Source organism: Corvus hawaiiensis, chromosome Z, assembly GCF_020740725.1.
Source record: "Corvus hawaiiensis isolate bCorHaw1 chromosome Z, bCorHaw1.pri.cur, whole genome shotgun sequence".
Lineage (NCBI taxonomy): Eukaryota > Metazoa > Chordata > Aves > Passeriformes > Corvidae > Corvus > Corvus hawaiiensis.
In genome coordinates, this window is record NC_063255.1 from 14,891,698 (window position 1) to 14,918,731 (window position 27,034).

Genomic DNA, 27,034 nt, shown 5'->3' on the forward strand with positions numbered 1-27,034 from the left:
GGGGCCGGGCCGGGCCGGGCAGGGCGGTGGCGGGCGGCGATGGTGTCGCTGGGGCAGCGTCGCCCCCCGCCCGGGGACCTGGCGGCGCTGGCCGAGCTGGACGAGGCGGCGCTGCTGGCCGGGCTGCGGGAGCGCTTCCTGCAGCAGCACATCTACGTGAGTGCCGGGGCCAGGGCGGGGGGCGGCGGCGGCGGGCGCTCGACTGACCGGCTGTCCCCCTCCCACAGACCGACATCGGGGACATCCTCGTCGCCATGAACCCCTTCCAGCCGCTGCCGCTCTACGGGAGAGAGGTGAGCGCCGCGCCCCCCGCCGCGCCCCGCTGCCCCCTTGCTGCTCACGCCTCTCCGCTGCCGCTTCCCCGCAGGTCTCCGAGCGGTACCGGCGCTTCCAGACCGACGCGCTGCCGCCCCATATCTTCGCCGTGGCCAGCCGCGCCTACCACGCCATGCTGGGCCGCGGGGGCGGCGGGCCCCGCAACCAGTGCATCCTCATCAGGTGAGCGGCGGCCGGGGGTCCCGGGGCCGGCGGGGGGCCGGGGGCGGCCCCCGAGCTCTAGCTGGGATCGCCCCGATTAAGGTTCAGGTGAAGCTCATCTCTGGTGCTGTTGGTGAGTCAAAATCCATCTGCGCTGGCAGCACACCCCTCATCCCGACCGCTTTCGAGACAGGAGAGCGGGCAGGTTGTAAAAAGGTGTGAGCAAACAAAACTGGCTTTCGTGGAGTAGCTCGGCCAGCAATCTTTACAACGGTAAAGATGTCCGGTTCACTTCTGGGGATCCCTGCCTTTGGAAAGATTTAGCCAGCTCTAGGAAAAGCCACTGGGTGCTCTTCTCTGACAACACAGCTGCCAGGGTAAAAGCTGCAGTAAAAGTTGGAAGGGTGATAATGGAAGGAACCAGTTTTCATGAAGTGGAGTTTCCCATGTGTAACCAAAGAGCAGGAAGAATTAAAACATGCTTTTCTGCTCTAAGACCTTTGGGAATTTGGTCAGGGAGGATCTTATTGTCATGGACAGTTCTGTGCACCAGAAGTTGGCGGAAAGTGTTTCTTTTAAACAAAGAGCCTACCAGTATCACGTACATTTCACTCCATCGTGTCACTCTTGTTCTGCTGGAACTCTGCAGTGCAGCAGGTAGCATCGTTTAACACAGAAAGCCTCAAACAAAATCAGCTAACAGAGAAAGTATCAAACAGCAAGGAGAAAGCCTTGAAACATTAACTGCCTCTTCTCTATAACTGGGTGTTGTAGAGCACAGTTTAAATGTCGTCTCAGTTAAAATGGTAATTTCCAGCTTCTTTGATTTAATGCTCCTTTATATTTGCCTTCTGATCATTTTATCTGTGTTTTCAGTCTACAGGGTGTGGAAGTGAATTGCTGAATCACTGCTGAGTGTTTTGGTGGGACTGGGAGCTGACTTTGAGGGGCACTTGAGCCCCACTCATTTCTGTAGCCTCCAGGCCACTGGTGCCTGTGCTTTACATGAAGTCCTCTCATGAAGCAGAGACTGGCCTTGGAGTCAGCAGGTGCCAGAGGCACTGCCGGTGGGGCTCTGGGGGATAGAGAACAGTCATTGTATTTGTCTTAGGAGGTGGAAGACAAGAAAGAGTAACCTGTAAGAATTTGCCAAGTGGTCAGTGGTCTGGTTGTTTTCTGGCAGCAGTTCAGAGATGAGGCTGATGTACTCCTGTGCATCTTGCAACCTTTTACCTGGTCTGTGCATTGCTGTCACAGGAAGTTCATGGTTTTCCTCGCTATGAGTGGTGAGACACTAATTGACAAGTTTCCCTTACATGAGCGTAGTTGAGGTGAATGAGGAAGTTGAGGTCACTCCTGTTAGACCACAGTTCACCACAACAGCACAGGGACACACCAGGATCTGCCATCACTTGTGCTCTCTTCAGTGAGACCTCCAACTGAGTCTGGAAGGTCTGGATAGCATTCTTCAGAGGCTGATGTTGGATGAAGCAGCTGCTGCCAGGTCATAAGTGTTCATTGCTATCAAACTGTCCTGAACTACGAATTCCACTGGGTCCTCTTGCCTTCCCAGTCCCAAAGGACATTAGTCATGCTTGGGTGTGCTGCAGTACAGCACCTGGGTCACCTGAAGATGACTTTGCATTTCTTCACAGCTGGGGCCAGTTACACACCTGCTGAGCTTGCAGGACCTTATGAAGGTGTTGTGCTTGTTGGAGGGTCTAAGGACAAGCTTGAACCATGGAAGTTGATAGTTTTTTTGTGAAGGACGGAAGTTACTGAAAAATAAAAATAAACCTGTCATACTGAGCAGGGGCACTGGATGGCATGTTCTCAACTGACAAAGTGGTCTTATTTTGTTCATATGTATTTGGATGGTGCTGGTCTGACCTCTGCTTGAGATGAGGGACCTGGTGTAGTATTTGAGGTTTTTAGCTAGCTATGACACATACTTGATACCAAGCGCCGAGCAACTGGGAACTACAAAGCAGTAAAGCCACACCACACGCTCAAAGGTCGGCTGTGGAAACAAGCTCAAGTATACCACCAGCATTTCCTGCAATTTTTTTTCGCCATGCATATGCTAAAGTTCTCAGCTGCTGTGATGTTGTCAGTAAAGGACATATTGTCTCACTGATTGTACATTCCCCCTCCCAGGACAGGGGAAACTGCACTTTCCAAGTGCTGGTTGTTTGACTTGGAGGTGGAGGTGCTGTGGATGTGTGACAGCACAGTGACGTGCACTGCTGGCACTGTGGGAGTATGGGCAGCTCTGTGCCCACGTTCCCAGCCGGCTGAGGCACGTGAGCATGTGAAACATCCAATACCTGAGACTGCCAAAGCATCTCATGATCAGTATCCAGTTGTGGATGTGATGTGGATAGGGCAAATCTCTCTGGAGAAAGAGGAAGCTGTTGGCTCCAGCATATGCAAGGGAGTTGATGTAGGGGATGACTTTTGAAGCAGAGCAAATGGTCTGTCTGGTACATCCCATCCAGAACTGACAGCGTAGGGTTTATCTGTACTCCCTTGCAGAGGGAAAAAAGTTCCCTGATGAAGGACAAGAACATCATGGGACACACTATGTAAAGCTGTGGTGTGTGAGCTTTCACTCACACGTGATTTTGCTGAAAAAGTTGTGAAGCTCTCGTAGAGCACTCTCAAGTGATGGAGCACTTGAACTATAAGAGGCAGAACAACTTTACTTTAAGACTGATTGAATTTATTTTGCTTTTTCTTGGCAGTGGAGAGAGTGGTGCTGGGAAAACAGAGAGTACGAAGTTTTTGTTGCAGCACATAATGAACCTATGCAAAGGCAACTTGCAGCTGGAGCAGCGGATCCTTCAGGTAGGTTGTTGCAGGATGGTGCTTGGAGGTTCAGAAGCAACACTTCTGCAAGACAACTTGCATTAGGCTTAGGATGCCTGCTGGTGAATCACCACTGGAAATCAGGGAGCCATGCATAAGACACATAAGAAAACAGTGGATAAGAATGGTGAGGTAGCTGACCACAAGTTAGAAGGGTTAGTAGGTCAGTAATTTTTTTTGCTGGAGATGATTCCTAAATTATAGAAAACTATTGCAATCATTTATAATGATTGTTCTCTGTTACAAGAGATTGGTGGCATTTTTTCAAATGATCTCCTGTTTGAGGTAGAACAAGGACTTTCATTAGAAAAATGAAAACTTGATTTAATCGTACACAGGGATGAAGATTTCACACAGCCTTTAGTCACCTATCCTTGGCTACTTATACTGCAAGGCACATACCTGCTAGCTGGCTAACTGCCATCTTTGGTCTTCCCATACATCTTTGCTAGCTCATTTTGAAACATATTTTTCTCTTTGGTCTGAAATATTTCCACCTGAATCTCTCCCCAGGGAGTTGTGAGGTTTTTTGAATAAATTGTACTTTAAACCTTCCATGTGATATCTTAAGAAGAGTGAGTTCTTGAACTACTTCACTTTAAAGTCTGTCTTCTCAGATTTCCTGTAGAAACATAGAGGTCTTTTTCTGTGTGGTGGGTTAACTTCAACCAGTGCCCACCAAGCCACTCTATCACTCCCCCTCCTTAACTGGACAGGAGTGGAAAAACATGACAAAAAGCTCATGGGTTGAGATAAGGACTGGGAGATCATTCAGCAACTACCATCACAGCCAAAAGAGGCTCAGCTTAGGGAAAATTAATTTAATTTCTTGCCAGTTAATATCAGAGTAGGATAATGAGAAATGAGAACAAATCTTGAAACACCTTCCCCAACTCCTCCCTTCTTCCTAGGCTCAGCTTGACTCCCAGTTTCTCTACCTTCTTCCCTCCAGCAGCACAGGCAGACAGGGAATGGGTGTTGAGGTCAGTTCATCACAGATTATCTGTGCTGCTGCCTTCCTCCTTGTGTCCTGCCGCTCCTCCAGCATGGGGTCCCTCCCACAGAACACAGTCCTTCAGGAACAGACTGTTCCAGCATGGGTGCCTTGATGTGATGCAGTCCTTCAGGGAACAGGCTGCTCCAGTGTCAATATCCTCCACAGGGTACTATCCTTCAGGAACAGACTGCTTCCACTCTGGGTCCCCTCCACAGGGTGCAGTCCTTCACCAACAGGCTGCTCCAGCATAGGCCCCCCACAGGGTCAGAAGTGCTGTCAGCAATCCTGCTCCAGTGTGGGCTCCTCTCCACAGGCCACAGCTCCTGCCAGCTGGGCTTCCCATGGGGTCACAGCCTCCTTCGGGCATCCTCCTGCTCTGGTGTGGGGTCCTCCAGGGGCTGCAGGTGGATCTCTGCTCCCCCGTGGACCTCCAAGGGCTGCAGGAGCACAACTGCCTCACCATGGGCTGCACCAGGGGCTGCAGGGCGATCTCTGCTCCTGCACCTGGAGAGCTCCTGCCCCTCCTCCTTCAATGACCTTGTGTCTGCAGAGCTGTTCCTCTCACACATTCTCACTCCTCTCTCCCTTCTGTGGGTGTGCAGCAGTTTTTATCTCAGAGGTGCTGCCACTGTCACTGATGGGCTCAGCCTTGGCCAGTGGCAGGTCTGTCTTGGAGCCAGCTGGCATTGGCTCTGTTTGGACATGGGGGAAGTGCCTGGCATCTCCCTCCTTTAGCTCCTGCTGCAACCAAAATATTGACACGTAAACCAAATGACCCATGCTGTGCTTTGTGCTCTGGAATGGTGTATTAATTCAGTGTGGTATCCTCCCTGGTGGATCCAAGGTTAATGCCTGTGCTGGGTTGTGGGAACGTGACATTGATACACCTGCTATCTCTGCTTAGAGCTGGCTTGGGTCACACTGCCAGGCTGCTTCTGACCTGAGCAGGTTCCACAAGCAGGAGAGCTGTGTTTGCTCAGCCGAGTGCCTAGAGACAGCCTGCAGTTCCTTCACTGGAAATAACACTCACTTCAGCACACACGAGCTGCCCTTGGAAAGCCTGGAGGTGACAACAAAGAAATAATACGTGTCTTATTTGGTTCCTGTAGATATATCCAAGGATTAAGTTTGTCCTTTAGCTGATTACAGTGTCATGCCTTAAAACTGTGTTCAATAGGCTGCCCAGCGTCTACTCTGAGGCATTGTTCTTCCAGTTCATAGGCATTCTTTGCTCAAATACAAAAAAATTGTCATTTTGCCACCTTTGCATCTAGTTTATCAAGCTGGTCTGATGTTCTGTTAATTTCTTTATAATTCACTGTCCCTATGTCTACAAATTTCAGGAGCTAAGCTGACATACTTGTATTAACTGAGTGCCACGTTGACTTTGTTTATTGCTGTAGTATAGCACTCAAATTATCTAGTGACAACAGATACTGTGTGGAAATCAGTTATACTAACCTTATCTTTTAACAAATGACTCAATGATCTTACTGAGATCCCATCAGTTTCATTGTATTGATTGTCGTTAATCTCATGCTGCTTAGTCTTTGTGATATTTGCCTCTTTGAATTTCTTTAGCCGGGCAGAGATAAAATAGGTGCTCATCCATATGCATGGAGTGGGTCCTTTCCCATCTGAACTCTGAATAGCAAATGCTAAAGATAATTTTTTTCCAAGTTAGATTGGATCACTTTATCTGAAGAATGGTTGTTCTACTTCCTCACTTTTTTCAGGTGAATCCATTGCTTGAAGCTTTTGGCAATGCCCAGACTGTGATGAATGATAACAGCAGCCGCTTTGGAAAGTACATACAGCTGCGTTTCCAGAAAAATACAGGTAAAGTCAAGGGCAATTACTAGCCTGGGGAGTGGTTAGAAACTGGAGGGTGTTGGAAAAAGGGTCCGTGGACTCCGGCAGGAGGAGGAATTGCAGTCCAAACCAATATGGTTGATAAAAGAAAGCTCCGTTTATTAGCAGTCCAAAGGCACTTATATAGTATACCAGCTTGTTAACTCTTAAGTGGCTTAAAACTTATCAAAGCGCGTTTCTGCTTCTACATAATTGGACTTACATTGGCAAGCTTCTACAGTTATGATTAAAAGAATTCAGAGTTCACCCTCCCTTCTCTCCCAGTCAGCACATCTTATCAGCACAGCTGCATCGCTTCAAAACTCTCTTTTTTGTTTCCCAGGCCTGTTTCTCACACAGGGATTTTTCTCATGCAGACAATTTCTCACACTAACCTTTGCTTGCAGGCCTGTTGCTTGTATAGTTCTTTTATTGATCCCATAATTCTATCAATGATCCGAGTTCCTGATCCTCTAACCATTTCCCAACAGGAGAGAGTAGACTGAGTAGCCAAAACTTGTGGAGGGTATAATTTCGGCACATGGCTCCCTGTGGGAAGGGTGTGCAATTAAGTAAAATCTCACAGCAGCCGCTGTTGGATAGAACCTGGATAGGATAAGGCCTGGGTTTGGACAGAGTGGGAGTACAGGAAGGATATGGGGGTGAGAGTGCAGGGTAAGTATCAGTAATACTCTGTGATGCCAGAAGCCTTTGTTTCTGCTAAAAGAGGTTTACAGAAATCTCTAAGACCACAGAAAGCATGGAGAAGCCCATTTCCAGTGTGCTGGGCAGCTTAGGGGGTCTTGCACACAAGAAAGCTAATTTAGACAGCTCTGTGCTCCTGTCACCAAAATAGAGATGTGGGACAGCCCAGGCAGCTTCATGTCCCCCAGAGTGAAGTTCCCCACCCTGTCACCTTTTTGTGTGCAGTGCAAGGTGCAAAGCTGAGTGAGTACCTGTTAGAGAAGTCACGGGTGGTGCAACAGGATACTGGGGAGAGGAATTTCCACATCTTCTACTACATGTTTGCTGGACTGTCTTCAGAGCAGAAGGAGATATATGGGTTGTTGGATCCTTCACTCTACAGGTACGTCAAAGACAGACCCTTTAGTTTAGTCTTTGTGATGGGTGGTGAAGGGGAAAACAGCATAATGGAGTTTTTGCCTCTGCCCTGGGGTTTTGTCTGTGGGTGAGTGGAAGCTGGAGTGGGATCTAAATGGAGCTATGTGAACAGATGTTATGGATCATCATGGAAGCTGGGAGGTCTGGGATCTCTGCTGCATTGCCTTGGAAAGGTTTCTTCCCCCTTCTTGTCTCCACTGCTGGTGATCTGCTTTGTTCCTGTGGGGTAGGACAGAGTTACAGTGCTGATTGTGTGACAGTTTTGTATGGGATATGCACTTTCTCAGGTACATAAGTGGACGATTTGGTACACAGGAAGTAGCTGAACAGTGGAAGCACAAATACCAAGAGGTTTGCAATGCCCTTGACATGGTGGGCTTCCAAGAACAGGTTAGTCCTGGGGCTGTTTAATTTCCATCTATGCTACCTGCAGACACAGGGTTTCTTTCTACCTGCTCTTTTGAAGCTCAGTCCTATTTCTTTCTCTAGATTTTCCGTGTTATTTTCGGACCACCTGAGTCTGCCAGATTTTGTGGAGAGCTTTTTCCCACAGGTTGCCTGTGCCTCTTCCCTTAACCTCTCCAACTTCCGGGTCCTCTGTGTAGTACATGCTACATGCCAATAGGTTTTTCAGTCACCTTTCTTATGTGCTTTAGGAACAAGTAGACATGCAGGCTATCTTGGCTGGTGTGTTGTCTCTGGGCAATGTGACCTTTGAGCCTGAGGAGAGCAATGGGTCTGTAAAAGTCAGTGAAGCCTCCCGGGGATGGCTGAAGGCTGCAGCGGTGAGTCACAAGATATGTTGACAGAAACCTTATGGGTATAATGCTCTTCCCCAGTGGCTGTGTGACTGCAGGAGCTGTTCCTGCCAAAGATGGCAGAGGATCTTTCTGCCTCAGAGTATGAAGGTTTCTAAAGAACATGGGGTTTTTTTGGAAACGTACAGTTTCACCCCATGATTGCATTTGTGTTCACTGCTATTCATACCCAAAGAGATGTCTCAGCTTCTATTTCTTGTGTGTTTAGAATCAGCGTCTTATATAGTCAACACATGCCTTGCTGACTTCGTACAACACAAGCTTTTTAAAACTAAATGTTTTATGTTAGTGAGTGTGACAATACCGTGGGGAAATTCAGGTGTGCAATATCTGTATGCTGGTTCTGCATTTTCATCGGATTTTGTCCAAGGATACGACCCTAAGTGCTGCCTTTTTTTGGTTGGTTATCTTGAATTAAGCTTTCTACTGTTTTGCATGCAATTATCACAGATTAAGAAATACGTATTCCCCAGGACCATTTTTGTTATATGGGATGAATATATTATCCTGCTTTGTTAACAACACAGAACAGAAAAAAGTAGCATACTTCTCCTCTTTCTATTTCTTTTCATTTTGACCTATTTGAAACCCCAGCACCCTTGCTCTTTCGTTTCACTCCCATCTCTTTGCCTGTTTCCCTCCTACACCATACCTGAAACAACCACCTACGTCTGTTCAGCAGCCAGCTTCTTTTTATCTTACTTCTGAAAGCCTGCTCCTCATTTTTAGCCCACAGGAGGGGAATTCCTGTTAAACCACCGAGGAGTTTAGTCTTTCTGAGTTCTCTTTGTTTCCTGCCTCTCATGTGGGTTCGTGTGACTCTGCAGCTGAGATGCTTCAGCACCTGCACAGTCACCTCTGTGTGGTGCTGTTCAATAAGTCATTAAACAGCTCAGCAGGGACTGCCGTGGCTTCCAGAGAAGGTGAAAGGTGGCAGCACTGGAAGAGCAAAACAAAAACTGTTTGAGAGCGAGTGTGTGAGGTTGGTTGCTGCAGGGGTGGAGCAGATCAGAGCCCGTGTCTGACTCCAGTGCCAGCAGTAGCACTTGCCTTACAGTGGGGCTCAAAGGCCTGAGCCTGAATCATGACCCCGTTACACAAAGGTACAATCCCCATGAGCGGAGTGAGGGTTTGCAACTGACTGTCCTCGTCCATTTCCTGTTTCCCAGGGTCAGTTTGGAGTCCAGGAAGATGAGCTGTTAAAATGCCTGATTTGTACAACGTCAGTGACCCGAGGCGAGCAGATCCAGCGTTTTCACACCCAGCAGCAGGCAGAAGGTAGGAAACACAATGAATTGCAGATGTGCTGGCTAGAAAGACTGGGTTTTGATGGAAGGGTTTCCCCACACATGTGCAGCTTGTTGCGAACAAAGATGTCCTTCTGTGCCCCTTCATTCCTCTCGCATAGAGGCAAGTATGTCAGTGTTTATCTGTTTAGTCTCTTACTGACATGTAGAGCCATGAATACTGCTTTTGTTTGGTCTCCAGGAGACTGCAGAGATTAAATGAGAAATGAAGGAATTAGCTTTGCTTTTTCCCTCAGTCCAGCCTAGAAGGAAACTCTAGGTATTTGTACAAAAGAGGGGAACGCTCCTGTTGCAGAGTGCTGGCAGTGTGCAGAGCTCTAGAAACAACCACGAGAACAATGAGATATCACAGTATCAGGAATGGAGTGAAAAGAGTAAAATAGCAAGTACAAGGTGTTATTTTCCCCTTCAATAAAACAAGAAAATAATCTAAAATAATCTGTACCAAGAGGTTCAGTTAAATTATAGTATCTTAAAAAGTAATTTAAAAGAGAGATTACTGCTTAAAAATAAGTGAAAGAAGAAAATTAAAATGAAATGGGATTAGCTAATTCTGTTTTACAAATTTCTCTTGACAATAAAATATACATCTCTTATCATAGGTCATGTTAATTTGTCTCCTTTTTAGAATGTCAGCAAGCTTTCCTTCAATTGTGTCCTCTTCTTGTCTACAGCATTTAAACAGTGAGCAACTGTGGGCTAGGAGGAAGAGAACCGTCTCCAATTTTCCGAGTAAAATTTGGAGCTTCTCCCTTGGTTTAGCAGTGAGGGGATCCATACTCAATAGATCTTCAGAGGGGAAAGCAAGTTTCTGGGTAGTCTACAAAGTGGCATGACTCAAAAATGCCCTGGCATGCCATGTGTGATCTTGTAGAAAGATTGTGAAGATTTTGTAATTAAGAGCTGGTTTTACGCTTACAAAGGGTGGGGACAATCAGACAGATAGTGAATGTTTATGTGATCTTTAAAGTACCTTTACATGAAATTGTTGCTAGAGGTGGTGAGCCAGCTTGTGTGTTGTGTCCCCTGCTCTCCTGTGAGCCCTTCAGTGAGCTGATATTGTTCCCTCTGTGCAGATGCCCGGGACTCCATTGCGAAGGTGGCCTACGGCCGAGTGTTTGGCTGGATTGTTTGCAAGATCAATGAGCTTCTGGCTGAGAATGTGGATCCTGAGGTGGAACTGAGGGAGATAGGTGAGTTCTGCCTGCCTTGCTCCTGTTCTCAAATGTGCATCCCTCAGCCACAAGGAAGGACACAGCGTGAGGTTTCACAGAGCCCGCGTGCTGGGATGCATTATCAAAACCGTGATCCTGCTGGAGGTAAGAGTCAGCAGCATGAAGTGTGTAGGGCCATGTTCAACTCTGAGCAGTCAGTTGATCTGAAGCAACTGTGGACTGTAGTTTTGGGGCGCTCTGGCTTAACAGAGAGGCCAAGCTGGAGTGGTTCTTCTCTTAACTAACTCTGCAAGCTGTGTAAGAGCTGCCACTGGTGTCTCTCTTGGCTGCATCTTCCCTCTGCCACAAGAGCTGTGTGATAGGAGATTTAGTTGTGTGTTGGTGTACACAATAACCTACAGAGATAGTCTGCACACTCCATTATGTGCTCTTCTTCTGGTTTTTTTTAGGCATCTTGGATATTTTTGGGTTTGAAAACTTCGCAGTGAATCGTTTTGAACAGCTTTGCATAAACTTGGCCAATGAGCAGCTGCAGCATTTCTTCAACCATGTAAGTCTGCTGAGGGTGACCTCACCTTGTGTTGCAGAGAGAGCAGAACACTGCTCTATCTGGCATGTGAAGGAGAGCTTGGGGAAAAACAGATCTATTGCCTGGAAGGACAGAAATTGTGATTAGTGAAGCAGGATAGAGAGCAGAAACCTTCCCTACTGGGGCAGGGGAGCCACTGGAACAGGAAAGGAAGAAGTAGAAGGATCAAGCAGTAGCCAAAGTCACAGGGGCAGGGACACCTACACTCTGAGAAATGTTCCTGCTTTATGCACCAGCACCGATGAGTGCTAGGGTTACAGAGAACCACGGAGAACAGCAGCTACATTTTGGACCTCTCATGCTGTGGCTGTGAGTGCCATACCTCCATCCTCTTGTTCTGGGCAGGAGGGAAGATGTTCAGGGTTGTCTAGCCAAGTCTGCTGGGTGGTTCAACCTTCTTTTTCTTTATTTCAGCACATTTTCCAGCTGGAGCAGGCTGCCTATAAGGAAGAAGGGCTGCCTTGGGAGACCATCACATTCAACAATAATGAACCTATTCTGGTGAGTGAAAGGACTGACAGAATATAGTTGCTCTGTCCAGCCAAGAAAAGAGTCTTGCTCTTTCTGCCATGGGGAGGAGATGCACCTGGGAAGAATCTCTGCAAAGGGTGGTGAGGGTGAGAGGGGATGTCCTGCACTGCTTTAGACATGTGTGCTATGTCTCCTTTCCTGCAGAATCTGCTCCTGGCCAAGCCCATTGGGCTGCTGTCTCTTCTGGATGAGCAGAGTGCATTCCCTCAGGTATGCATGAGAGAGGAGACAGAGAAAATACTCTGGGGGATAATATATCAATGAATATCTGGGCTACAATGAATATCTGGGTTGGAGTACAGGATGGACAGAGATGTCCCTACATGTGACTTAAGAGATGGGACATCCAATTCAGGGGCAGTCTAGTGGCTTTGGCATCCCTGGGAAGAGTCAGAGAGAGGAGGTACAGCAGAAGACTATTGCACAGCCAAGGATACTTCCAACACTTTGTTTTCATTCCATGTGTCCTCATCAGGCCTCTGTTGCAGCTTTTGAAATCTACTGTCTTGCAGGCAACTGATAAGACGTTTGTGGATAAACTAAACAGCAGCTTTAAGGGGAATTTACACTTCCAGCCAGCCCGAGGCCGTGTTTTGGGCTTCAGCATCATTCACTATGCTGGGAAAGTATGTACTGTTTGCAGGAAGAATGCTGTTGTGGTGCGTGTTGGAGGGGTGGAAGTGTTGCCTGACAAATAAGGCTTTGATGCTATGGAATGTGTGGTCTGAGGATGACACTAACAGAAGTGATGTGTTCCAATGGACTGCCTCCTGGAATTCCCTGCGATTTATGTAAAAACTACAGGAAGAGAAGACCCCTGAGGAAAGTGGGGCTACCTCTGGGAAGCGTAAAGCATTAGAAAAATCTGCTATTCTTCTAATCATCGTTCTATTAGAACTCTAGTTCTAAAATAGTACTTTATAAATACAAGTACTGTATCCACTGTGCAGCACCAAAGAACAGGCTACAGGCTTTTTCTTTACCTATCAGGTTCCAGAGCATAGCAGTGACTATTTTTTAGCAAACACCTGGGAACACTGTGTAAACAGCCAGGTAATTAATTTTTTGAAAGTGTAGGCAGTTATTTACATACTCAATGATATCTAAGCAGCTTGAGATTTAGAACTATTGCATGTAACTTCACTGCCACCAGTGTTGAGAGCATTGGTCCACATAAGTTGAGTTGATTGGAGATCATTTTTGGAACAGGAGCAGATATGACAGTTCAAGTCACTGTAACTTGCAGCTTTGTAATCTAATCTCAGCATTGTTGACTAAGTTATTGTTTGCAGCATTCATGATTACAAAAATTAACATTTAACATGTAAAAGGTGGATGTCTCGGTGTTACACTGCACTCCTGGGGTTCTGATGCCTCTGCCATGTGCATGGTTTTGTTCCTCAGGGTTGGCATCTGAGTGGGGTGCAGGCGTGTTTAAAGAATTCCTGTGCAAGCCAGAGTACATTCAGTTTAGCACATGATCAGCTCCCAGCAGGCTGTGGAGGTGGCTCTCACAGCCAGCCTGCGAGCACTGCTGTCCTTAGTGACTTGCTGCCCTTTCGCCAGGTACAATATGCTGCCAGGGGCTTTCTAGAGAAGAACAGAGACACCTTGCCAGCCAATGTCCGTGGGCTCTTCATCAGCAGCATCACCCCTCTGCTCAGTGTGCTGTTCACAGGCAAGTCCCTCTGCACATCCATCATGAGCCAAGGCCCACCTTGGCAAGAGTTAAGCGTGGGCATGAGGTTTCATGTGTTTCACAGAGTGTGTTTCACAACTGGCAGCACCAGGGAGACTCGACTCTGGGAATGCTGCAGCCTGGAGTGGGGCTGCTGGCATGTACTGAGCTATCAGAGCTGTTTATTCCCTGCCATGGGAAGCCAGACAGGTTGTATCCCCTTCCAGAGAATTAGCCACCACTCAGATGCCTTCCCATCTTCTCCAAGGCCAGTGCAGGGCTGTCTCCACTGGTTCTTTCTATACACTCTGTTCATGTCTAGAAATAAAGCTTGTCAAGGTCGTAGACTCTAAAAGTGGTGCTTCACAACTTGTTAAAACCCTGAGGTCATACATTATTTTCTCCTACCACTATACTCCCTTTTTCCAGTTATCAATAAACCTTCAGATTCTCCAAGGCTTCTAATTAAATTAAAAATTTAGAGAAAGGTCGGGTGGATGCTTCCTTGGAAATTGGCTGGCTGAACACAGTGCTTCTGGTACTGAAATTCCATAAATTTTTTTTTGTCCCATTCAATCCATGCCACTTTCTGTGATTTACAAGAAGCTGATGAATTTCATTTCTATTCTCCACTGTGTTTTTCAGCTGCTGCTCAGGACTCTCTTTCTTCTTTAACATTTCTGCACTGTTACTGGAGCTACTTAGCCTAGTCCCAACTCTTTCAAAGTTCACAAACATCAGACAAAACTTATTTTCAGGTTGCTTGTCCAGTCCTGGGCAATGGCTTTAGGTGCTGAACAAAGGGTTTTGCCCAGATGACCTTCAGAGGACACTCCCAACCTCATTCTGTGGTTTTATGATTCACATGAAGCCATTGAATCAAGGGTGCACAAGATTGTTACTAGATCTTTTAGTAAATTAAACTTCCCTGATTTTCTCATCCTGTCACTGAATCAGTTATAAGCTGACTTTAAATAACTTCCTGAGTGCTGTCGGTGAGCTCCCCATTTGCTGCCTGTACCATTTTTTCTGCGCCATTAGATGCCCGTTGATGATAATTCTGTTGAAAGTCATTCAGGTTTATTTAATAACCTGATTGCCATGTCTTCTCAGTGACAGAAAATAATATTGCCTGCCTTGTGTACTTCATATATTTGCATTTTCTTCTTCCTTTTTTTAGCTCTTTCCTTGTAGTTCCACATAGTGAAACCTAACACCCTGTCTGTGATTCAGGATTTGTAATGAGGCGCGTGTGTGAAGTAAGGTTTGAATGTTTAGCCCTGGCTGATTGCAAGCAGAGGTACAAAACAACTAATTGTCTCTGTTCTTCCAGCCACTATCTCCAGGACGGGGACCCTGATGCCTCACATGAAAGCCAAGGTATTGTACTTCAGGTCCACATGACAGTTGATAAATGTTACCTGATAATTATTGTTTGAGAAACTGGCTGAAAAGGGGCAGAAGTTGGTTTAAAATAAGAGCAGACAACAATCAGCTTGTAACAGTTTCTCCTTTGTTTTTTACCATGTTTTGTGCTTGCTTCTGTCATTTTTATGTTTAACTTGCCTTGCAACCCCTTAAATGCATTCTACCTCATTTTTTGCCATCTGCCTTCCAGCAGTGCTCTTTGGCTGTCAATCAAGCACTTCTTCCAGGGCTGATGCTTTGCTTTGGTCTGGTTTCAGGTCATACCAGGAGCAGATGAGAAGTTTAACAGCACACGGAAGCAGTCTGCTGGAGCTCAGTTCCGGGTACGGTATTGCTGCCCTGAGGTGCCCCGTGAGATGAAAGCAGTGATAACTTTATCACTGCAAATATCACTGCACTGCTTCCTGAGTGCTAAGCATTGTTAAAGCGGACATTACGTAGACAGGGGTTTTCCTGGTTGCCAAGCAGGGCTGATCATGCTGGGATTGACCCAGTTGTTGCCAGAACCCAGGAAGTTGCCGTGTGGTGAGAAAACAGTCCTTGCTGCAGGATGTTGCACATCTGGCAGTGCTTTGGCTTGACTGACTATTGATCTTCCTCTGCCCTTGCCAGCATTCCCTGATGGTGCTCATGGAGAGGATGTATTCTGCCAACCCACACTTTGTGCGCTGCATAAAGCCCAACATCCAGAAGGAGCCAGGTGTGCTGGATGACCAGGTGGTGCTGCTGCAGGTGAGTGTCCTTTACAGGGACTTCTGCCACATCTCAGTGGGAGGACAGATCCCACCAAAAGGCGAAGTGTGGAAGGTGACTCACTTCAGTCCCCCCTTGTAAGAGGAAGGGTGGCCGCACTTTATATATGTGTAAAGATTCTGAGTACTGGGTTGTTTTTATGACACAGACTGCTACGTCCAGATTTTGCAATCTTAGTTCTCTCTCATTTCTTTTTCATGAATGCAATGAAATCTGCTTGTTGGGCACTAGGATTCATGTTTGCATCTCCCCCTGGATGGGAACTGGTACAGACAGTACTCCGGAAAAAATGCTTCCCAGAGGAGACTGTTCTCACCCATCAGCCAGAATATAAGCAACTCTGAATATAAGCCAAGATGGGATTGCTTTGATGGGATCTGAAATGCATTGATATGACTGTATTTGGATATTCTGTCAGGTCTGAGGTCTAGATGCTATAAAGAATACTGAAAATTATTAGAAGAGTTCAGAAAGCTCAGGGGCCTGTTTAATGTATATAAGAAAGGTTAGGATTAAGAGAAAGTTCATCCATGCCTCAGAGTACTTCTGTGTCCAGATTTGGAAATATAAAGCTATCCTCTGAGGGACAGAGGCAAAGCAGTACCCATGGCTGGAAGGCGAAGTTATTTCAGTCATTGGTTTTTATGGTTTCCAACTTCTAACTCCAAGTGGTTAATCATCAGAGTTACAGGATGTGGTATTCAGTGCTTAACCAAGGAAAGATTTTCAGAAATTTTTTTTTATTTTGGACTGGAGAAGTTTAGGGCTGAATGAAGTAACTTCTGCCTGCAAAGGAGCAAACAGATGTCTTAATGACCTGTTTCTCTTTGTTCTCTGATCCTCTCTGTGGTGCTGCTTCAGCTCCGGTACAATGGGCTGCTGGAGACAATCCGAATCCGAAGGGATGGTTTCTCCTGGAGACCCTCCTTTGAGGAATTTGCTGAAAGGTCTGTTAAAACCTCTGAATATTCCTTGTTAGGTATTATTAAGGAAATGACCCTGATAACCAGATGTGGGCAAGGAGTAAAACAGCCTCTTCAAAGTTCATGTGGTCTGAGGTCATGGGGTTATTTGCTGTGGGAGGCTGAGTGGGAAAGATAGTGATTTATTTTTGTTTGCTGTCAGGGTGATAATGATTAGCTCAGCCCATTAAGGATGCAGCTTTTGTGTTTGTATTGGTTTGTTTTCCACAGATACGGAATTCTTCTAGTTAAACCTGGTGTTCCCCTCACAAAAGAAAGGTAGGAACACATACTTTGTTGTGTGCAGTCTGGTTTGTTCTTCAGAGGCTTTTACTCTGAATAGCATAGCAAACCGAGTAAAAGGGACAGACAAGAGAAGAATGGGCTCTTGTGGTGATGGAGAACACGGATCCCAGGCAAGGACATTTAATGTTTAAAAAGCATTTGGTACCATGATGAATGAAATCTTTCTTGAATTGTTATGTAGCAATTAAATTCAATTACTATTAAGCCTTGTTGTGCTGTGAGGTGAAAACTGACCAATGTACTCAATTTAGGGAGTGACAGTAGTGGTCAAGGGCGTCCACTGAACTCGGCATGGCAGGGGCTCAAGTACAGTTGTCAGGTGCCTCTCCAGGCTTTTTCCTGATGGCCACATGTGAGAAGAAGATAAAGACAATGCTGAACAAGCAGCCAGCACTGAATGTCTCCCAGGCTAGAGAAGATGTTTCTAATCCAAAGATTTTGTCTCTGTACAGGCAAAATATGCCATCAGCACTTTCAGAATCTGACTGTTACACATGTAAACTTCCTTCCAGTTCTGCAGAGAGACAGAGTTTTACCCTGCCAGCTTTTTCCTTCCTACATCTAGGGCAGCAGTTCCCCACCTCCTCTTCTCTACTTTCCCAGCCTCTCCTTTCTGCCAGTGTCAACTGTGATTGATAGTGAGAATGAATCATGAATCAAGAAGCCAGCTGAGGGGTTTTTTTTAGTCATTTAAGAAAAGGATTTGAATGATCTCCTGGAACAATTCTCTCCTGGCAGTAGCTCCTTCTGCCTTCACAGTGCTTCCTTGAATTTCCTGACTCTTCTGAATAGTAGGAATTGCAAACTCAAGTGAGGTCACAGGAGAATCTCATAGAGGGGGGAGAGATGTTTGTAAACAGGCAGCGTGGTTTGTTTGGAGACACAAAAATCATGGGATGCATTTCAGAAAAAAAAATCCTGTGGACGTAGATTGTGGCACTGTGGAAGTTGGCTGAGATAGAAAGAAAAACACTTCTGCTTTCCTGTGTGAGATATTAGCAAAAAGTGCCACTATGCTTTCACAGCCTGGATTAGCAGGAGATGGAGAAAGCTGTCTGTGTGTTGCAGCTAGAGCTGCTTTCAGTTCATGGAATCTTTCCGAGTGACCCAAATTTTATCAGTGGAGTCTGCAAAATGAAACTGGAGTTGGAAAACAGACTTTCTCCTGGAAGTCTGCTGTGCTGACCTTGCAACTTGTGTCCTCCAAAGGGCTTGGAAACAAAATGAGGAAAAACACTTCTGAGAATAAAATAGGCTCTACAGAATTGCCTCCCAGGGAGTTGAAGTAAATCTGCCTCTGGGAACCCCTTTGCTGATGTTCTTCCCAAATGTGATCCTAGCTGTGCCTCAAGGAGCATTACAGACTGACAGCCAGTTACTAGCTATTGGGAATTGCTGAGACACTTTATGCCCCTTTATGCAACTAAAAACATTGGTGTTCACTTTGGGTGGAAAATTATTTATTTCACTTTTTTCGTGTCTTTCAGCTGCTTGGAGATACTGCAAAGTACAGGTCTGAAAGGCTGGATTTGTGGGTAGGTGTGCATCACTGTTGTTGGGAATTGGAAGCCTAAACTGCAGAGATTTTATATGTGTAATCTGTTACCTGGTTCTCTTCAGGGAGAGCTCTGTGGTTGTGGGAATAGCCTCTTCAAAGGATGATGGATAAAAGTCTAGACAGTGTTTCTCACTGCATCTTTCCGTTTCCAACTTCACAGAAAGTCACGACTTTTCTTTAAATATTGGCATCAGGAACAGCTGGCAAAGTGTGTGGAGCAACTGGAAAGAGCAGCAGTTGTCATACAGAAAGGTGAGCACTAGGACAGGAGCATCCCTCAGTGCTGATCTCACACCAGGGGAAGGAAAACCTTTTCTGCAGTCCCTGCTCCACCTCTGCACCTTTGCAGAGGACAGAAGGATAGGGCAGGTGCCATCTCTCTGTCAAGGCCCTGTGAAGTCAAAGTGTTTATTGCAAATGCCTACATCCCCAGTGCTCATCCCGAATCAGGGAGAGCCCTCAGACAGTGTGAGCCTTGGAAAGGGAAAACGTGTGCAGGAGAGCTGGACTGAGCAGGACAGGCACATGATTTGGCTGTGTCCTGAGATCTGGCTCACTGTCCTCTGGAGTAAGGATTGTTTGTGAGTTGTGTTGAACTGGGAATAGGGAAATGAATGAAGCAGATCTCATTGCTGCTTTCAGAGATAGGCAAAAGGAGATGAAGTTTTGGTCTGGTTTGGTTTTTTTCTTTCCTTTCCACATAGCATCTGCTCTAGCAGCCTGTTCCTTCAGAGTGGCTGTGGGCAGACTGGTACTTCCCTTTGCTACATGAGGACTGTGCCTCCAGGAGGAGGAGGAGGCTGTCACACTTCCTAGTCCCTCTCTGTTGCACTTCTCTTCTGTATGGGTTGTTGCACTGCTGGAGCATCTGAGCAGCGTCCAGCTGTGCACCATACAGTGTGACAAACGTCAGACTGTCACAAGCTGTACTGTGCACTCTTGTCATCCATGGGGAAGATGTGCAGGTAGTGGGAAATGAGAGGGTGTAGCTTTCACTACATGAGCTTTAATAACTGGTAAAGTTGGTGGGATCACGCAATGTCTGTAATGCTCCTGGTGAACCCTGTGATGGCTGCTTATGGGAAGGGTTTTCCTGTGGGCTGGCATCAAGGAAATCGTGTCCCCTTCATGGTGCCTGAGGGGTACCAGAGCGATAGATGGTTAACGGGCCCTTTTGTAAGGCTTTGTTTTTTAAATATTCCGTTCCCTGGCATTAGAGATGAGATCTTAGATCTATAATTTGATTTATATAGGTCCGTGATCTGGCAGCTTAGAGACTAGAAGAGTTCTCACAAGGTTTTGGCTGCCTGCTCACACTAGAGGTTCCGTTGCTCTTTATTAACATGATTCAAGTGTTGAGGGCTTCACACTGTATGAAGGACTATCACCCAGTGTTCTTCCCTGAGAGAATTACAAAGGCATGAACAGCATTCTTTTCCTAACCATAGCTTTTCTCTGAACAGTTTTTAGGGGATTCAGATGCAAGAAGAGTTTCTTAAAACTGTTGGCTGAGCTGAGAGCTCAAGCACAGCAGCTACAGGAGGAGGCAGAGAGAGAAAAAATCCAGCAGCTGGCGCTGGCAGCAGCAGCCCAGGGTGAGTTGCTCCCACTCCCACTGACCCAGTGTGTGTCCACTGGTGTGATGATCACCTTGAAGTGCTGTAAGCTCCAGGTGGTGATGGCCTGCCCTGGGATGGGAGGCCCATCAGTGTGGTGGGCAGGGAGCTGGTGACGTTTCTGCACTTGGGAAGCGTGGCTTCATCTGAGGGGAGCTGAAGCAGCATGGTAAGGGCTGTTTGCTTTGCTGTGCTGGAAGGAGGGCCAGGCTGTGGTTTTACCATGTAATCCGTGCAGCAGAGCCTGTCCCAGTCCTAGGCATGTGGAGGATGGATCTCATGGATCTTGAATGCTACATTCCATCTACTTATTTCTTCTTGTTGCAGAAAGAAACTCCCTTCCAGTCCCCATGCCACGAAAGAGGCGCCCTCAGTCTCATCCTCATCCTTCTGAGCAGTCACAACAGCCACCAGTGCCACGGCCACGCAGCAAACTAACAGAGGTAGCAACACTGGCTCTGCTGGGGGGACCCTTAGCCAGATGTGCTGGTTCCCTGCTCCATCCATCTTCTCCATGCACATGTTCTCCTGCATGTGGCCCCAAGAGAATGTTGTCATTCTTGTTATGAGAAGTGTGAGTCCTGTCCTGCTGTGGTTAGTTAAAAAGCGTGGTCAGGATTTTTGGGGAACTGAAAGCAGCATTTGGTAGCTGGTGACTTGATCTTAAGGGGCTCAGAAATGAGATCACCTGCCAAAGTGATCTCTTTAAATGTCGCCTACCTTTGACTATGCTTTTGTGCTGACTTTCCCTCTCTCCTTGCTTTCAGTCCACTCCTTTTGACAACTTCTTGAGCCCTTCTGTGCCTCGTCCTGTTCTGGGAACTGAGGAACAGACTGGGGAAGAAGCAAAAGTGAGGAAACTCAAGAGAGGAGCAACTCTCCGCTGGTTCAAAGAGACACAGGCCCAGAAGGTCATGCAAGATGATGGGGCCTTTCCAAGCTGGCTGCATGGGATGATCAGTCGGAGGTGAGTACTCTGGACACAGTGGCCACAGGCAAAAGCCACTGTGTCCTTAGGAGGACTGTGTAGGTTGGGTTGGCCGGGCTTTGCTTCCTTAAGGAATGGGAGTGACCTGCATAAGTTTTCCCTTTCAATCTGTGAGCGTTAAACCCTTAGGGGGAAGCTTAAAAGTGCTCATCATAGGCTGAAAATGCTGAAATTTTGTGTAGGTTCATGGAAAGACTATGGAAATTCATAGTAAATAAGTCCACTGTAGGTCCCTAAATACAGATCCTGTGTAGGGATGGGAGGCTTGTAAAGTAATCAGAGAGGAAATACAAATATGCGCTTTCCCTGTTGTGGACCATTTGCAGAGACATGAAGATGAACTTTTGGGTTAATTTGTTATGACTCTTTCTCGTATCCCAGTTTAGGTCAGGAGGAGAACCCAATTTACAGCAGGAGAATACAGAATTCAACTTCCTTTTATTTTAAAAAGTATTAAGAGGGGCTTTAGTGAGTATTCAGTGGCAAAACTCCACTAAAGTCCCCTGATAAAGGGAAAAAGAGGGTTTTTGTTGATTCCTCTGCCTGTCTAAGGATGGTGCAGCATAGGTGGCATTTACTTCCACTTAGGCTGGAAGAGATATCCACTAAGCCCTTCTTTATTGTGGAGTTGTTCACGAGACTTTCTTTAAATGCTTGAAGTTTTTCTACCAGGTCCACGTCACACTTCACTCTCTTGGCTGAGTCCAGCACTGCTTTCCAAGCAGTGGCATAATCAGAGAAGTGCTGATTATGCTAGTGATCAGGTAGGAGCAGGATGGCAGTACGGTCTCACCTGTGTGCAAATTGATCTGTGGTGCTCCGTGCTTGTTAATTGCCAGTATCTTGTAATTGGTGGGATTTCTGTGTCGATGTTGCTGCCATTTGAACACCTTCATCATTTTGCTCCGGTTTCTAACTTTTTTTCCTGTTCCAACTGCAATTCTCCTTTGGTCTTACTAGATCTATGTTCTTGGATTTTGTCAGGCTATCAGTGTGATTTACTCAGAGACATTACACAGCACATTAGCTTAGTAAAGAACACTACAATAGCTCACAACTCCCTGGTAGCTGCATTTCTTTTAAATTTTTTTTAAATAATTTTTGAGGCCCTAACCTGTATTAATGCTTTTGTCCACAGATGAAGGAATGCAGGAGAGGAATTAGTGCCTGGAAGACAAAACACACTAAATTCAAGTGTAGACTAGCCATGAGCACTGCACACTGAAGGGCATGGCAGATCTTTCCCAAACACACTGTTGCTTAAGCAGAGATTTAAGTCTCCACACAGCCATGTGAGCTCAGTTTCATGAAATGGAGCAGCCAGAGCAATCCCAAATTGCACTGGTGATTTGCAGTCACCTTTAGCCTGGATCAAAGCACATGACAAGCACAAAGCAGAGCTTTGTCTCTTGGGCAGAGAAGGGGAAGTCCTCCTTCCAGCAGGAAGTTTAGAAAGCTGGAGTGGTGTAATGCAAGTTGGCACTGAGCTTACCCAGTACTCCACAGCATCCTGACTTCTTCATCCCTGGACCATAGGAAGTGCACACGTGCGCAGATTCCTCATCTCAATGATGCTTTGTGACGTGCTTGGTGCTGGAAGGCAGCTGTTGCTATTGCACTAATCAGACTGCTGGAGCAGGTTTGGAGCAGCCCTGCTTGGAGGGTCTTTGGCTGAGAGTATTGTGCTTCCTCAGCCTGTTAATGCCTCCTGCACCACCAAGCCTGAGTTGGGAGATGTGTAGCTAGGAACACATGGGGCAGATGCTGGGCTCCCTGGGGCACTACTGGGGTAGCACATGAGATAGAATGTGAATCCCTGCTGTGTGGCAAGGCAGCTGCTGGCTCTCTGCTGAAAAACTGTTTCCTGATTCCAGGGAAGCTGAAAACTTGCTGATTGACAAGCCTTTGGGTTGCTTCCTTGTTCGGATCAGCCAGAGTCGACCAGGCTACATCTTGACATACCGGTAGGTAATGAGCAGAGGAGGCTCTGGGGAGACATTATTGCTGTCTACAGCTCCTGACAGGAGGCTGTAGCTAGGCGGGGGTCAGCCTTTTCTTCCAGGCAACTGGCAACAGGACAAGAAGACACAGCCTCAAGCTGTGCCAGGGTAGGTTCAGGCTGAACGTCGGGAGGAATTTCTTCACAGAAAGGGGTGTCAAGCACAGGAACAGGCTGCACAAGAACAGGCTGCACAGGGCAGTGGTGGAGTCACAATCCCTGGAGGCATTTAAAAGATGTGTAGATGCAGCACCTGGGGACATGGTTTAATGGTAGACTGGGCAGTGCTGTGTTAAGGGTTGAACTTGGGAATCTTAAAGGCTTTTCTGGCCTAAGTGATTCTATACAACTGCTTGACTGGAGGAGATTACCTGGTCCACAGAGGAGTCCATGTTCAGCCTCTCCTGTTGTGGGTGCCCCAGAAAGTTTGTAGGAGCAGATGGGACACTGCAGAATTTGTCTCTTACTGAAAAAATAGACCTGTTTGTGGGTGGGGTGCTGTGGCTCCAAGGGTAGAGGTCCTGCTTAGGCTGTACTCTGTGGCTGAGTGGGCAAACCAGGCTGGAAGGAGCACTGAGATCGCAGCATCTGTGAGCACGTCAGTGCACAGCACATCTCCTGCTGCTGCATGATACTTGTTACTGAGGATCCTGATCACAGCTGGCCTCTGGAGACCACGGGTGCAGGAAGCAGGAACTAGGTTGTAACATGCTGAGGCCGCATGTCATGACTGCTTCTGTCTGTCCCTCCCCCCAGGGGCGAAGGCCGCTGCAGACACTACATGATCCAGATGCAGCCCAATGCACGCTACGTCATCCTGGGGGAGGACCGGGCTCACGCCTCGCTCACCGAGCTGGTGCAGTATCACCAGACCATGGGCATCCAGCCCTTCATGGAGATACTGACTGTTCCCTGTGGGCAGGTGAATATCGGGGGTCTGCAGTGGGAAAACAGGATGGGGCATGGACTGTGCCCTGAGTGAGTGGTTAGAGTCACTGCAGCAGCATCTCTTTTGTGTTCCTGTAGAGGGATGTCCCATTCTGGCCAAGCAGCTTGGCTGCTTCTGCACTGGAAAATGCTACTAGGTGGAGAGTCCTGGGGTGGGGGAGAGGCAGTGGCAGGTGGATGACACCCTGCTGCCCCCTCAATGTCAGCAGTGGACACAGATGGGTATTTCTCTTTGTTGTGCTGTTCAGTGTGTGTGAAGGGTCTGCAAACCACTGCTGAATCCACTCCTCCTTTCTCCAGAAAAGTAGTGAGAGCCTGAATTACGAAAATCTGGAGGGTCTCACACTGAGTTCACCAGCAGACAAGGGGGAGACACCTCCAGAGAAGCAGTCCTGCCCCTCCATGCCTTCCACCGGCAAACCTGCTCTGCAGTGGTTCAGGAGAACTAAGAATTCCCAAAACCAATGGACCACAGACAAGAATAGAACAAAGTCTAGCTCTGGAGAGAGCAGCCAACAAGCCTTCCCTCGCCTCCGCTCTTCCATACGCCTGGCAATGCAGGAAATCCAGCAGGTGAGCTGGGATATATCCTCTGCCAAGCCACAACCCCTCTGGGACATGTGGAGTTTCCCTGCCCAGAGGCAGGGGAGACGAGGCTTCCACAACTAGCACTTGGTTTCTTAGCTCCTGGGTCATGGGTTTTATTTGGTGGTCTTGGGACCAGGACTGTATTCCTTGGAGTATTCCTTGCCAGTCTGTGCTCCCTGCCTAATGCTGTTTCTGTGCCTCTCACCACAGTTCACTTCCATTTCCATGAACATGGCGAGACAGAGGAGGTCATTCCAGTGAGGATGTACAGCCTGAGCAAACACGGTAAGAGGAAGCAGTGCACAGAAGGGAAAACAGCAATTGCAGCTTCCTGGGAAATGGAGGAGCAAAGCAACTCTTCCCTTCGTGTCCCACCTGTAGCATCTCTTGGCCACAAGCTACGTAGAAATAGAGCAGGAAAAACAGAGCAGCACCCAGCTTCCATCCCAGGACTACAAGGAAACCAGGAAAACTGGGCAAAATCAGCCTAAATTTGGGTTCCCAGCAGCTGTGGTGCCCAGAGTGCTTGCAGTACAATGGCCAGGCTGCTGGAGGGAGCTCACAGTTTGTTGGAGGCCTGGGGCTGGAAGGACAAGGACTATCAGAATGCATGCCACACTAGTCAGCTGCAGTGGCTTCGTGGGGTGGAGAGAGGTGCTGGGAGGGGAGCCCTGCGGCTTGGCAGAGGCAGCCAGCTGAAGGCCAAGCTTGAAACGTATGAAACGGCAGCAACTTTGTTGCTCTAAAGAGGACTGTCAATAAAGTCTCAGCAGTGGGAACAAAGCTAGAGACTGAGACTGTGATACACTGGGTGGGTGACGGGAGTCTGGAGTGGGCCAGAAGAGGCCTTTTGACAGACTCTGCATTATCTGAAGTATCAGGTGGGTGTGCAGCTCCCCTGTCCCACTCAGATGAAGGCAGGTGGGAGCTGTAGTGGTACTGTTGTACACCTCTGGAAGAATCTGGGTAGGAGCCGAGTGGGATTAGAAGACCATGCTTTCGGCTGCTGACCCACTGCAGGGCTTCCAGCCACGCAACCAAGTTTCCTGTGTAGTGCTGCTCCCGTGTTGGAACTCATGCTGGAGCAAAGCTTTTTAGCTGGAGCCTGTCTTGTCTTTCTCTTCATAGCTGAGAAAGACAGGATCTCTTCAATAGCTGAGAAAATCCTCTCCCTGAAGTGTTGGGCTTAATTGCTTCATTCTTGTATGTACCATTCATTGACATACCCAGGGGATGCTCCCAGTGTCTGAGGTTAGGCAGATGAAAGATAAAACACAGGGATCTGCATAGAAAACTGCAAACTTGTACTGGGATAGCTAAATGAAACCCTTTTATGTCCTCCTATGAGTTGTGTTTCTTGACTGTCTTGCAGGTCCAAATGGGTCAGACCTGTCCTCTTCCAGTGCTGTTGGGCCTCGCCTAATAGTCAACACATCCAGACATACAGCAGCCTTTTTCCTTTTCTTTTTTTTTTTTACCTTTTTTTTTTTTTTTGCTGCAACCAGCTGGCCCTGTGCTTTTAGACAAGGCTGATGCAGAAGTTAAGTTTCCTGAGCACTGAGGAACTGTGACTGCAGTATCTGGACTAGTCTGATCCTGGCAGAGGGGAAAGCATGGGAACAGTCACACTGCACAGACCCACAGTGCGTGACAGTCTGTGTGTCAGTTCTTCAGTGTTCCTGGAGACTCCTCACCTGGCACTGTGAAGTCACAAACTGGGTATCTCCCAGCAGCCTGTTCTGTCACAAGTACCTGATTACCTACCTCTTTCTCTTTAAATACTCTCTGTTTTGGTCCTGTGTATCTGCTGCTCTGGGAGCCAAGGGAAGATGGGCTTGGGCAGTAAAAAATAAAACTGAGGTGTCCTTTTTGTTGAGTGCAGGAGCACTTGAACAGAAACTGACACAAGGTCAAAAAGATCTTTTTGTAGAGGGGATTCACTGCCCTTGCATCAGTGTGCTGGCACACTGCTCCACAGTCCTTAACCAGAGTTAAAGTCAGGGAATCATTGCTGAAACCCTCTTACTCATCCTGGCTGGAATCTCTACAAGTCCAGGCTGGACAACATACTGCTTTACACTGAGGGTGGGTAGAGAGCATGGAATGTAAAGGGCCATACTACTTGTACTGTTTTCCCTACCTTTTAAAATAAATCTCTTATTTTTTTCCTCTAAGGAGAAGCTCACCATTTCCTTTGTTGCTGTTACCTGCAATCAGTTCAGCCACAGATTGCAAATGAAAGAGAGCAGCTAACACCTCTGAGGGTAGGCATGGGATCATATGAAGTGTCTCAGTGGAGAAGCTGAAGGCTGGTGCGGCACTAAGCCTGGCATAAAACTGCTGCCTGTAACAGCCACTCCTCCTGTACTTAGGCCTGAAGTGCTTCTGGAGTACCCCTTACCCCACCTATAAAACTCTTCTCCCATGCCAGCCTCATCTCCCTGTGGCTCTGTTTCCCTGGCTCTGCTCTGAAGG

The 27,034-nt window shown here is 47.2% G+C and overlaps 1 protein-coding gene across 3 annotated transcripts; it reads left to right on the top strand.

The window, feature by feature from the left end:
• Positions 1-13: 13 nt before the first annotated feature.
• LOC125320328 (myosin-IIIb-like) lies at positions 14-26,733 on the top strand. Of its 3 annotated transcripts, XM_048292514.1 has the most exons (31): positions 14-156; positions 228-293; positions 368-498; positions 3,222-3,324; positions 6,079-6,181; positions 7,124-7,280; positions 7,603-7,705; positions 7,972-8,100; positions 9,303-9,411; positions 10,517-10,633; positions 11,065-11,165; positions 11,619-11,705; positions 11,880-11,945; positions 12,248-12,361; positions 13,302-13,413; positions 14,747-14,793; positions 15,099-15,164; positions 15,454-15,573; positions 16,456-16,541; positions 16,788-16,835; positions 18,350-18,397; positions 18,581-18,672; positions 19,884-20,015; positions 20,364-20,479; positions 20,804-21,003; positions 22,899-22,988; positions 23,780-23,945; positions 24,050-24,193; positions 24,272-24,544; positions 24,770-24,844; positions 25,932-26,733. In XM_048292514.1, exons 1-30 carry the CDS (start codon positions 40-42, stop codon positions 24,818-24,820), a joined length of 3,294 nt encoding a protein of 1,097 aa, XP_048148471.1. In that variant the 5' UTR covers positions 14-39; the 3' UTR covers positions 24,821-24,844; positions 25,932-26,733. The 3 variants fall into 3 exon arrangements, with proteins under 3 accessions (XP_048148471.1, XP_048148474.1, XP_048148472.1); XM_048292517.1 differs by lacking the exon at positions 24,050-24,193; XM_048292515.1 differs by lacking the exon at positions 12,248-12,361.
• Positions 26,734-27,034: the final 301 nt, after the last annotated feature.

Excerpts from the sequence above, each read along its gene's own strand:
- LOC125320328 (XM_048292514.1), top strand. The coding sequence starts at position 40 with ATGGTGTCGCTGGGGCAGCGTCGCCCCCCGCCCGGGGACCTGGCGGCG. Across the intron at positions 11,706-11,879 it reads ACAATAATGAACCTATTCTG|AATCTGCTCCTGGCCAAGCC; the intron begins GTGAGTGAAAGG and ends CCTTTCCTGCAG. Across the intron at positions 11,946-12,247 it reads AGCAGAGTGCATTCCCTCAG|GCAACTGATAAGACGTTTGT; the intron begins GTATGCATGAGA and ends ACTGTCTTGCAG.